The sequence below is a fragment of the Hoplias malabaricus genome, chromosome 4, assembly GCF_029633855.1.
Source record: "Hoplias malabaricus isolate fHopMal1 chromosome 4, fHopMal1.hap1, whole genome shotgun sequence".
Taxonomy (NCBI): Eukaryota; Metazoa; Chordata; class Actinopteri; order Characiformes; family Erythrinidae; genus Hoplias; species Hoplias malabaricus.
This window is the reverse complement of record NC_089803.1, coordinates 66,631,270-66,642,516: the sequence shown is the minus strand read 5'-3', so window position 1 is coordinate 66,642,516 and position 11,247 is coordinate 66,631,270. Positions and strand designations below refer to the sequence as shown.

General features: G+C 40.1%; 1 protein-coding gene across 1 annotated transcript in view; it reads right to left on the bottom strand.

Moving 5' to 3' along the window:
• Positions 1-11,247, bottom strand: part of cacna2d4a (calcium channel, voltage-dependent, alpha 2/delta subunit 4a) — a 95,223-nt gene that overhangs the window by 59,312 nt on the left and 24,664 nt on the right. Inside the window, exons 17-26 of the mRNA XM_066668886.1 lie at positions 10,950-11,021; positions 10,777-10,838; positions 10,613-10,680; positions 10,481-10,526; positions 9,221-9,318; positions 8,950-9,043; positions 8,764-8,856; positions 7,583-7,710; positions 5,989-6,063; positions 4,021-4,089 (exon numbers count right to left, since the gene is read on the bottom strand). Of these exons, the coding sequence (XP_066524983.1) occupies positions 4,021-4,089; positions 5,989-6,063; positions 7,583-7,710; positions 8,764-8,856; positions 8,950-9,043; positions 9,221-9,318; positions 10,481-10,526; positions 10,613-10,680; positions 10,777-10,838; positions 10,950-11,021 (805 nt within the window). The remainder of the gene's footprint in view (positions 1-4,020; positions 4,090-5,988; positions 6,064-7,582; positions 7,711-8,763; positions 8,857-8,949; positions 9,044-9,220; positions 9,319-10,480; positions 10,527-10,612; positions 10,681-10,776; positions 10,839-10,949; positions 11,022-11,247) is intronic.

The following is an 11,247-nucleotide window of genomic DNA, read 5'->3' as shown; positions in this document are numbered from 1 at the left end:
GTGGACATCTTCTTTTCCATTACTTCTGATGAGAATTAATAGGTCTAGGAATCACCCCCACCCTTTTTTTTTGTAACACTATGAGTATAAAATGTGATTAAGGGTGTAACAGAAATAACACACAGGTCCAAAAGCTTTAAACAAAATATCCATTCAAACTTCACACACAAATGACCAAGGTGTCATTACAGCTGTAATATTAAATTAGAGTTGAGTAGTTAAAGACGGATTCATTTGGACTGAGCATTGGGTTTGAATATTGTTTGTACACTGAGCTTAATTTATGTTTGAAGAAGCTGTGGAGTCTCTTCCAGATTGGATCCCACACCTTGTTTTCTTATTAAATATATTCATGCAGTGATCTGTGGCAAGAACATTTTCTACAAACTACTCTTTAAATGAAAAGGCAGGAGGTAGAAAAGTTAACAAAAATGTAGCATGATGCCTGCCTCACATGGTGCCACGGCATGCACACTCCCGCTTTAAACTCACGGTGACAGAAGGAGCACTAAAAACATCACTGATGCTGTTTATCCACCCCTAACATGGCCTGCTATGATTGTTCATCCCTTAAAAGAACTACGTACAACTTCGCAACATCACTGTCATATGATACTAAACTACTCATGCCTCAGAGCAAAGGTATTTAAATGTTTTCCCACGTTGAATCATGCCATTTGTCTAGGACCTCTATACGTGTATTGCATATTATTTCCTTGCTACAAAAAGGTAAAATAAATATGCGACTGTTGAATATAAGATGTACATATACATACACTATACAAGGTTACATTTCACACTATTTTATAAATAAAATAAACCAACTCTGCTAGATTACTTTAGAAGAAAATAAGATAATATCAGAGTATAAAAATAAAAACACCCTGCAATTCTTTCATGTCCCACAATTTGGAAACCTCTGCATTAGAGTCATGGGAGTCATGGGAATGCATGGGAAATCCAGGAAAAAGACAAAAATGTAAGAGTGTTAGTTATGAGATCCAATGCTATGGGGAAAGCTTAAAGTACACCCCCCCCCCCCCCCCAACAAAGAACAAGGTTAGAAATATATTTTTTTTCCAATCAAATTTCGTTACACTCACTGGTGGTGTCATTGATTGCCACTGATTGATTTCCAAGTCTGAGCAACGACCTTTCTTGTCTCCGTCATATCACTCGTTGTTTTCTGTTGGTCTTTCACTGAATTTTGCTGCTTTTGTCACTTTAAATGGAAACTTTGGACAAGGCCCTGGAGGTGAATTTATGACAGGAAAGCCTCTACATCAATAAACATATCAGAGAACAAACAGTTGCTGTGTAATAATGCCATCTGGAGGAAAACTGCAGAACCCAACTGGAAACAGACTGCACGATATATCAGTTTTGAGAAGTATGTCCACATTTGCTTAAATATCATTTAGGTAATATTGTGCAACATGATAATCTGTTATTCTTAGTACGCTGCACTAGAATGTTTTATGTCAGTACTGATGTGTCTGAGTGTCTTTCTTAAAATTGCCACATAGACAAGCAATTATGACTGAAGACAGAAACGTGTACTAGGCAAAGTGTCATCTTTTATATTTAGATTTGTCTAGACTCTGGACCCACCGCGACCCTGAATTGGTTAAGCGGTTACAGATAATGAATGAATGAATGAAGGATGAATGAATGTATGAAACATTTTCATTGCTGGGGTAAAGGAGTGAACTGAAACATTAAAAGTAAAAGTAGTGATTACTTACAAATGCTTTAGCCTTGATTTTGCATAAATGTTCTTTGAAGTATGAACATTGCACTTAATGTCGGACAGTGGACAGCTTTATGGGATGAGATGGTTCTAAATATCCTACACCATAGAGAAAAGAGGAAAACACGCAATAGAAAATCTAACGTATGGATCATTTATGGTCAAAATGGAGGCAGGGCTGCTTGACCATTGGTAAATATTGGATATATATTGGATACTTATGGGATAAATATTAAATAAATACTGTAAAGTTTCATAACTGCAAATGTAAATGTACGGTGTATTGAAAGGATGATCCGAGTATGATCACTGGATCTTAATGCCCATCCTTCTGTATGAAGTCAGGTCATATAAAAAAAACTGTAAGAATTTGAATCTAGACTGCACTAATGCACCTCTGTATGGTTCAAGAAAATGACAGCACAGTACAAAGGAAAACACAGGAGGTCCTCGGGTTACATCAGTCCCAAGTTATGATGTTTCATGGTTAGGATACATCTCCCGTTTACTGTATAAAGCCTTGTTTCGACCTAAGTGGTTTTGCGTCGCAAACGTCGTAACGTGAACTTCGTGTTTGGTGTGTGCGGCGGAAGAATACACGGTTACGAGTATAGGTGTTAGGATAGGAAAAGTGCTTACAGTATGTTATTTACGTATGTTCCGACTTACACCGAAAATCGGTTTACAACACAACGTAGGAACGGATCAACATCGTAAGTCGAGGACCCCCTGTACAAGGACACTCAGTGTCACTAAAGAAAAGCAATGAATAGAAATTCTTGTGAGGATTTTTGTTGAACACGAGTGAGTGAGTGAGTGAGTGAGTGAGTTTTGGCTGATCTTACTTTTTAAATGAATGGGTTCAAGTCGTCACAGTCACATTAAACAAAATAGACCTGAGCACAAAACACTTACTTGATGCAAAATAAAATGTGAAATTTCCCCTTTAAACATAGTAGCCAGAATGCAGTTTACATTTCTAGTTCATTAAGATGCCACTGTAATTTTGACATATTAAAAAGCAGATATGAGTATATGTATACATTCAAAATATGTCATTTTAACTGCAACAAAAACAGACTCTCTTGTACTGCTCAAATGTTTCCTGTGCACAGCTACGGAAACAGAGTGTAGTGATGAGACTGACTCTTCTCTTCCATAATAAGAAGCCTTTAATTAAAAGCCACTATCCCAAAAATGATACATCATACAATGGTTGGGAAATTGAGCGTTATATTTATGCCAGTACATCATTTTCCGTATATTTAAAGTAAATAGTTCCATAATTATCAGCAAGTCCGATGATTCGTAATGGAAGGTTTAATACAGTTAGTTCCGATCTGAAGCGCTAAATGTGAAGAGCAACTATTGTGTCGTTTCACTGTCTGCATGCCACCATGCCCCAACTGCACATGTGAATACAGGGCTAGATCACACGCTACATCACCCATTCCCTCAAAAAGAAGGAGGCACTAGCTCCTCTGTGACGTCCGGAGGGAAACAAGTTGCCCCTTGGAGTGGGCCTAACGCACCTCCTCCTTATACTTTATTTGAGCTATTGTTTCTTTCTCTCTCTGTTTATCTCGACTGTATATCACTCTTTTCTTAATCTATTTTTTCCCTAAGATTGTTCATATAAAAACTATATGGGATGATACAAAATGAAATGCTTCTTTATTTTTTCGCTGAAGATATGTGGTTTTAAATACTATTTGTGGGCTGTGGATTAACTCTATGTTGGAAAATTAATAAAGAATGTATTTCCATAAACTAGTAGGTGGAAGATGAGTGAAGGCCTGAGCAAACACACACACACACACACACACACACACACACACACATACACATACACACACACACACACACACACACACACACACACACACACACACACACACACACACACACACAAACAGACAAACACAGCAGTAAAGCAGAACCTAAGATGTGTTCAAACCCTAGCTAAGATTTGTTAAGAATTGTCAAAGGCACATTTTTTAAAAATGGAAAAATCTATTTTAGTTATTTATTTTTATATAAGTTATAATTTAACAGTCCTAGATGACAGTTAAATTACAGGACCATTATCCATCTTTTTTCTATTACAAATAAATATATCCTGCTCAGTCCTAACAATGGTTGCAGCACACACTTGTTAAAGAAATAGGTAAGCACACAGCTGAGCTGGACATGTATGGAGGGTAGAAAAATCAGGAGCAAGACAGTTCAGAAGAAGTCAGAGGTCAGATAAAATATGAAAGCTCTCCTACCTCCTGCCACAGCTGTTCTCTGGCCGGCCGTCACAGTGACAGAGGTGACAGCGATTAAGATTCTGCCATCTGCCATAGAGAAGAAAACATCTCTGAGTATACACAAGTCAGAACGTACTGTCATGGATAATCACTCACATAAAAAAATCAAAACAGCAGTGGATTCAAAGCCTTTGCCATGCAAGAAAGGACACCATCAGCAAGTCCAGCACGTTGTCAAGTTAAAGATGCTTGCAGTCCAGCCATACTTAAAGGGGAATTCCACTAAAAAATTCAAATAAGATTATACATAAATTCAGATAAAGTTTTTATACCAATTTATTTTTACAAGGAGGAACCCGAGGACAGAACCATTTCTAGCAAACAATATCATCTAACTTCCAATGTCCAAGCAAAGCTTTAACACCACTCAAATGTTCAAATGAACATCTAAGACATCATCCATGTTGTAGAGCCAATATAAACGAGGCATTCATTCATTATCTGTAAGCGCTTATCCAGTTCAGGGTTGCAGTGGGTCCAGAGCCTACCTGGAATCATTGGGTGCAAGGCAGGAATACACCCTGGAGGGGGCGCCAGTTCTTCACAGGGCAACACACACACAAACACACTTTTGAGTCGTCAATCCACCTACCTAACGTGTTTTTGGACTGTGGGAGGAAACTGGAGCACCCGGAGGAAACCCACGCGGCCAACACAGCAACTCCTCACAGACAGTCACCCGGAGTGGGAATAGAACCCACAACCTCCAGGTCCCTGGAGCTGTGTGACTGCGACACTACCTGCTGCGCCACCGTGCCGCCCATAAACGATGCACTTTATATAAAATAAGAGCCACAATAAAGTTAAGCCGTCCTCATTTTGACCCTTCTTCCTTCAAGGCTCTAGTAGGTGTTTATGTGAAATAATTTCAGAGTAGTGTTTGTGTTTCACTCTGCTTAAGGAGTTTCATCAGTTACATTCATACATTTATTTATTAGTAAGGATATAAAAATCTCACCAGCTGGTTTATGACATGAAAGCAAAGTGCTCCCCCTACTGGATGTTCACAGAACTAAACACTAAATTTCCCAAAGCATTCTTTAGCTTTTCCCAAGCCTGGTCCTGAAGGTTCACTGCTGTACACAGTTCATTGTCCTTCTCTGTGTCTTTTAACACCTACATCAACCCTGTAAGGGATGATTAATGAGCTAAGAGGTTGGACTGTGTGTGTTTAGAGCACAGAAAACACTACAGTGTGAAGAACAGTATGCTTCCAAAGCCAGGGGAACACTGCTTTAGGCCCTAATCATTAAAAGCGGCTCTATCTGGGCTTATGTTTAAACCCGGCATATCCGAGTCAGGATTATGTGTTGGTTTACAGAACTATTAAATCTAATTACCGTAGATATATATCAGTAAAACCATCTGCAAACTATTATTAGGCCCAGCATGAACTGTAAATCATGGGGTCACACATGAATTCTTTAGAAATGAATATAAACATTTAAATAAATTAAATAATCAAATAACAATTAATCAATTGAAAGTCCTCTCTATTAATACGTTTATCAGTGTTTGCTGAATTCTATCGTCAATTATTCATTGTCTCCAACTCCACCCTGAATCACCTCTCATTGCAAACATTGCAATCCGTACCTAACAGGTCCACAAAGAGCATGTATTTGTCTCAAATGACCTGGTCTACATATAGAGCAGAAACACTAAGCACTGTTTTGTTGTGCATTTGGAGCTTTGAATGGGAGGAACTTTGAGGAGCTTTTTTTTGAGTGAAATTCCCCTTTAAAGCCACACTTTAAAGCTACAGTGCAAAACCGAGGCCATGCAAAAAGCCGGAGACTGAAGGAGAGCGAGTGCTGTGTGCCAGCACAGGTTGACAGTAAGAATGAAAGAAGGACAGAAAGAGCAGGAAAAGAGAGACCAACAGAGAGAGAGGGCATGCATTAGAGAGAGAGACTGTTCAAATACCGTCTTCATAATCTTGATCATGATCCGGCGGACTGGGAATGGTGCTATAGTCCGATTCATAGTCTCTGAAAACATCTGAGGAAAGCAGACCCCTTTAGTGTCCTCAGGATAAGGTTCACCCTAATTGACCCATGTGCCCTGTTTGGCTACTTAAGAAATGAGAGTCCTTATTCTTGAGTGATTTACATCTAAATGAATTAGGAATGATTATTATGCATAAGCATAGTGAACGGCATTATAATTTCTATATCTTTATTTTTTATGATTTCACTCTTCAACTCTAAGTTGTGTTTACTGAGTTATCTGAGGTAGTTACTGGAGAATAAGACTAATAACTAAAATAGACTAATTAATATATTATATTGCAAATGCAACATTGCCTTGTAACATCCTAAAAGCTTCTAAGTTAGCACTCTTTTAATGATATCGCGGTGGGTCCAGAGCCTACCTGGAATCATTGGGCGCAAGGCGGGAATAAACCCTGGAGGGGGCACCAGTCCTTCACAGGGCAACACACACACTCACACCTACGGACACTTTTGAGTCGCCAATTCACCTACCAACGTGTGTTTTTTGGACAGTGGGAGGAAATCGGAGCACCTGGAGGAAACCCACGCAGACACAGGGAGAACACACCACACTCCTCACAGACAGTCACCCAGAGGAAACCCACGCAGACACAGGGAAAACACACCACACTCCTCACAGACAGTCACCCAGAGGAAACCCACGCAGACACAGGGAAAACACACCACACTCCTCACAGACAGTCACCCAGAGGAAACCCACGCAGACACAGGGAAAACACACCACACTCCTCACAGACAGTCACCCGGAGGAAACCCACGCAGACACAGCCGCACTTTTTGAGAATGTGTTCCAGACAAATTTTTGAGATTCTGAACATTATTACCCTCTCTTTAATTATTTTTAATAATAATCCTAATGCCTCAAGATGTAGAATGTAGAAGATCTAACTCTACATCTTCACCTTCATTCAGTATGTGGAGACGAATATGCAATTAGTCCTTGCTCCGGTCTCCACCCAAACTTCTACCAATCGCCTGTGGCTTAAAAGCCCCGCTCCGTAAATTGACGGAATTGGTTGCACAGGTTTATGATGCAAGAAACACTGGCTGTCTGAATTCACCCATTTAAGAACACTATCAGTTTCATAGACAGCTTATTTCACTCATGCTATGTCTTCTAGAATTACATACACCATAAGGACAGGGCAGGGTGTTAAAATACTTTGTCATTCAAATTAATGGCATTGAAATTTATAAAATTTTAACAATAAAGGCTAGAAATAGTAAAGCTGTCTTTAACAAAATGTGATGCTCCGTACAACCAAGAAGGTATCAAGAAATGCTTTTCTGAGATGAAATATAGGGTAGACGTTCAGAAGGGAAAAACAGAAAAGACACCTAGGGCACCTCAACCCAAGAATGCTGATAGAGCAAAGTTTCAGCTACACGCTGAAACTCTGGAAAGATAACTTCCTTCCTTGTCACAGAGATGTAATAAATATTACCTTTGTCATTTTAATTTCCCTTCTAAACTCTATGTAATCAGAATATCAGATGTTCAGTACCTTGCAGGTCTCCTTTAGGAATGTAGTATGTGAAACGGCCGGCGCGGTTCTCTACTGCACGGCGGTACCACACCGGGAAGTGGTCCAGAGTGAAAAGATTAGCTTTATCTGATGCAGACAGAAATTTCCTGCAACAACAAAAATAACTCAAATAAAAACATAATAACATAATAATAAAGAAATAACAACATTGGAATCAACCAAAGTCATCCCTGCGTAACTGCTTACAACACTGAGGACATGTGAGCAGCCAGGAGCAATATTATGTTCAATTCATTCATTCGTTCATTCAACCTTTCATTTATTCAGTTTCTACAATGTCTTCATCCCATTAAGGTTCGCGGTGTGTCCACATCCTACACAAAATCATTGGGCGCAAGCAGGAACACATCCCGAACTGGACGCCAGTCCATCGGAGGGCCTCACACACTCATGCAGTCACTCACACCTTGCTCAGCCAAACCACCTACCAACATGTGTTTTTGGACTGTGGGATGGAACCAGAGCAGAGAATACACCAAAATCCTCACAGTGAGCTGAGGAAGGGACTGAAACCCCAACCGCAGGACTGCATTTTGCATAAATTAGCATTTTGAGGAAAGACTTAAGTAGCTTTGCATTTCATTATAATGAGTTCCAGCAATGATCCTAAAGGTAGACAGCAATGTATTCAGGTAATAATATATCCATCCATTATCTGTAAGCACTTATACAGTTCAGGGTCACGGTGGGTCCAGAGCCTACCTGCAATCATTGAGCGCCAGGCAGGAATACACCCTGGAGGGGGCACCAGTCCTTCACAGGGCAACACACATACGGACACTTTTGAGTCGCCAATCCACCTACAAACCTGTGTTTTTGGACTGTGGGAGGAAACCGGAGGAAACCCACACAGACAACACACCACACTCCTCACAGACAGTCATCTGGAGGAAACCCACATGGACACAGGGAGAACACACCAAACTCCTCACAGACAGTCACCCGGAGCGGGAATCGAACCCACAACCTCCAGGAGCTGTGTGACTGCGACACTACCTGTTGCGCCACCGTGCCGCCCTAGTAATAATATACAATATTACAAACAAGTCATAGTCAAGGAGGTATGGAGGAGAAATTATCCATTGCCATAAAGTAACGACAAAGTCTTTAGTGCAGACAAGTTGTCATTTAATACTCACTTTGCCACACATTTCTCAGCGCTCACATAGCGGAAAAATCTCATCAGGCCTGAACGAGTGCCCAAGAATGCTGTCTCAATAACATCATCAGTGCTGCCGGGGGGAAAGACAGAAATACTAAGATGCTGTAAGTGTTAAATGGATGTAATAAGTAAGCAAAAGATTAAGTACTGCAATAAAAGTTACCCAGATGCGTTGAGCGAAATGGCCGTCCAGTATGCCTCCATAGGGGCAGTAACCACAGCGTCAAACAATGTCTGACTTAGGAGAACCTCATCGCCTGGAACACAGACACTCCCTTACTAAGTACTGACCATCAACAAATGGGTTAGAAACATTGAAATTCAATATACAGGCAGTGCTGATATAATACATCTAACATGGAACTGAGACACACTGTATACTGGACAATACACACTGGGCAAAAATGTTTGATCTACATTGCGCTCGAACTCACAGTGCAGGTCCGGCTCTTTGCCTGTGAGGTATCGAACTACAGCCTGTAATTGAGTGAGTTTGCGATGATGAGGGTCAATATCAGTTTCACAGTATGTCCTAGAAAACATAAAATAACAACAACAAAGAATGCGCATTCAATACCCAGAACATACACTGATCTACACTAATTGTCCATTTTAAAAATGTCCACTGACCAAAGAGGCGTATTCTACAGGGTGAGCCATTTATATGGATACCCCTTAATAAAATAGGAATGGTTGGTGATATTAACTTCCTGTTTGTGGCACATTAGTATATGGGAGGGGTGAAACTTTTCAAGATGGGTGGTGACCATGGCGGCCATTTTGAAATCAGCCATTTTGGATCCAACTTTTGTTCTTTCAATGTGCAGCACCTGAAACTACGGATACTGGAAGCCTGTGCTAGCATTTATCCTGCGGTGTTGCTATCAGTGTGAAGAGTGGGAGAAGAGGGTTGCATTGACAATCCAACACAATGGGCACAACGTTAAAACCAAGCACACCATTGTTTTTCTTGTGAAATTCCCAATAAGTCTGATGTGTCACATGACCCTATTCCCATTGAAAAAACAAAAGTTGGATCCAAAATGTCCGACTTTAAAATGGCCACCATGGTCACCACCCATCTTGAAAAGTTTCCCCCCTCCCATATACTAATGTGCCACAAACAGGAAGTTAATATCACCAACCATTCCCATTTTATTAAGGTGTATCCATATAAATGGCCCACCCTGTACAATTAGACACTACAGAGCAGTTCTTAACTGACTGGTGGAACATTCTCAACACGGGTTTAAGTTCATCTACCAAAAATATCCAGAACAGTCTCAATATCCTGTGGGTAGCATCCAGTGACCAACAATGAAGGATTAAAGACAAACTGCAGCAACAGATGGGCTACTCGCTCTAACTTTAACACCTACAAAGTGGACCACGATGTAGGTGTGTCTAATAAAGTTGACATGAGGTTAAAAAGCTCCAACAGCACTGCTGTTTTTTTAAATTAAGGGCTACATGTGCTAGTAACTTAAATTTCAGTTTAAACTAAAGACCAAATCTGGACAAATACAATAAAAATCATGTGGTTTCATAAATTACATACTATAGACATTGTGACATACGTCAAAGTAGAAATGGCATATGTTTTTAACCAGTGTTTAGGTACCCTGCCCTGTGATAGTGAGGATAGTATATGGAAAAAAATAACTAAGGATTACGTTTATATCTTAAATACTCACCACTCACTGGCTATCAGCACATCAGATGCAGTAAGATCATGCAAACCTACCAGAGAGCAAAGGCAGTAAATAATGGAACAGTGCAGGTACAATGAGGAAATGCAATTTGTTGAAAAATAAATGAAGAATGACCTTCTTCTACTGAAATGTTGCCTGTGAAAATAAACTTCCCAGGACCACTGGTGAGCACTATACCAAGACTGGAAAGAAAAACCACACCAAAATAAACCAATTATTAAATCAGTTAGAGACAAGGAAAGTATGTAATTCAGCAAACACCTCAGACTTCTGTTCACCTGAAAGGAGTCTCGTTGATTCTTGTGTAGAAGTACTCATTTTTCAGAAACAAAATACTCCTCTAAAAACAGAAAACATTGCTTTTTATTGAGAGAATATAGAAACTGGACTACAATCAGTATCAGAGGGGCTACTGTGGGAGCTTGTTAGGAAATAATATAGTAGAACGTACCCCTTTGTCCACTGAGACTCTCACATCCAGAGAGAGTGTCCCTGTTTCCCCTTTCACCATGGCTGTCCTCAACTGAAGAAAGGACACATTCATAATTCACCTGTCTGTGCTACTGTACATCACATACTCTAAAAATATTATATATAGATACATATTATATACACCCATTATAAATAGTGAGTTTAGCCACCCCTGGTGCACCCGCTGTGGACATTAAGCTGTGCACACACGGCTTTTAAAATCTCCACTGTGTAGATGAGTTCACCATGACCACTGTCAAATGGTGGCAAGGTCTGCG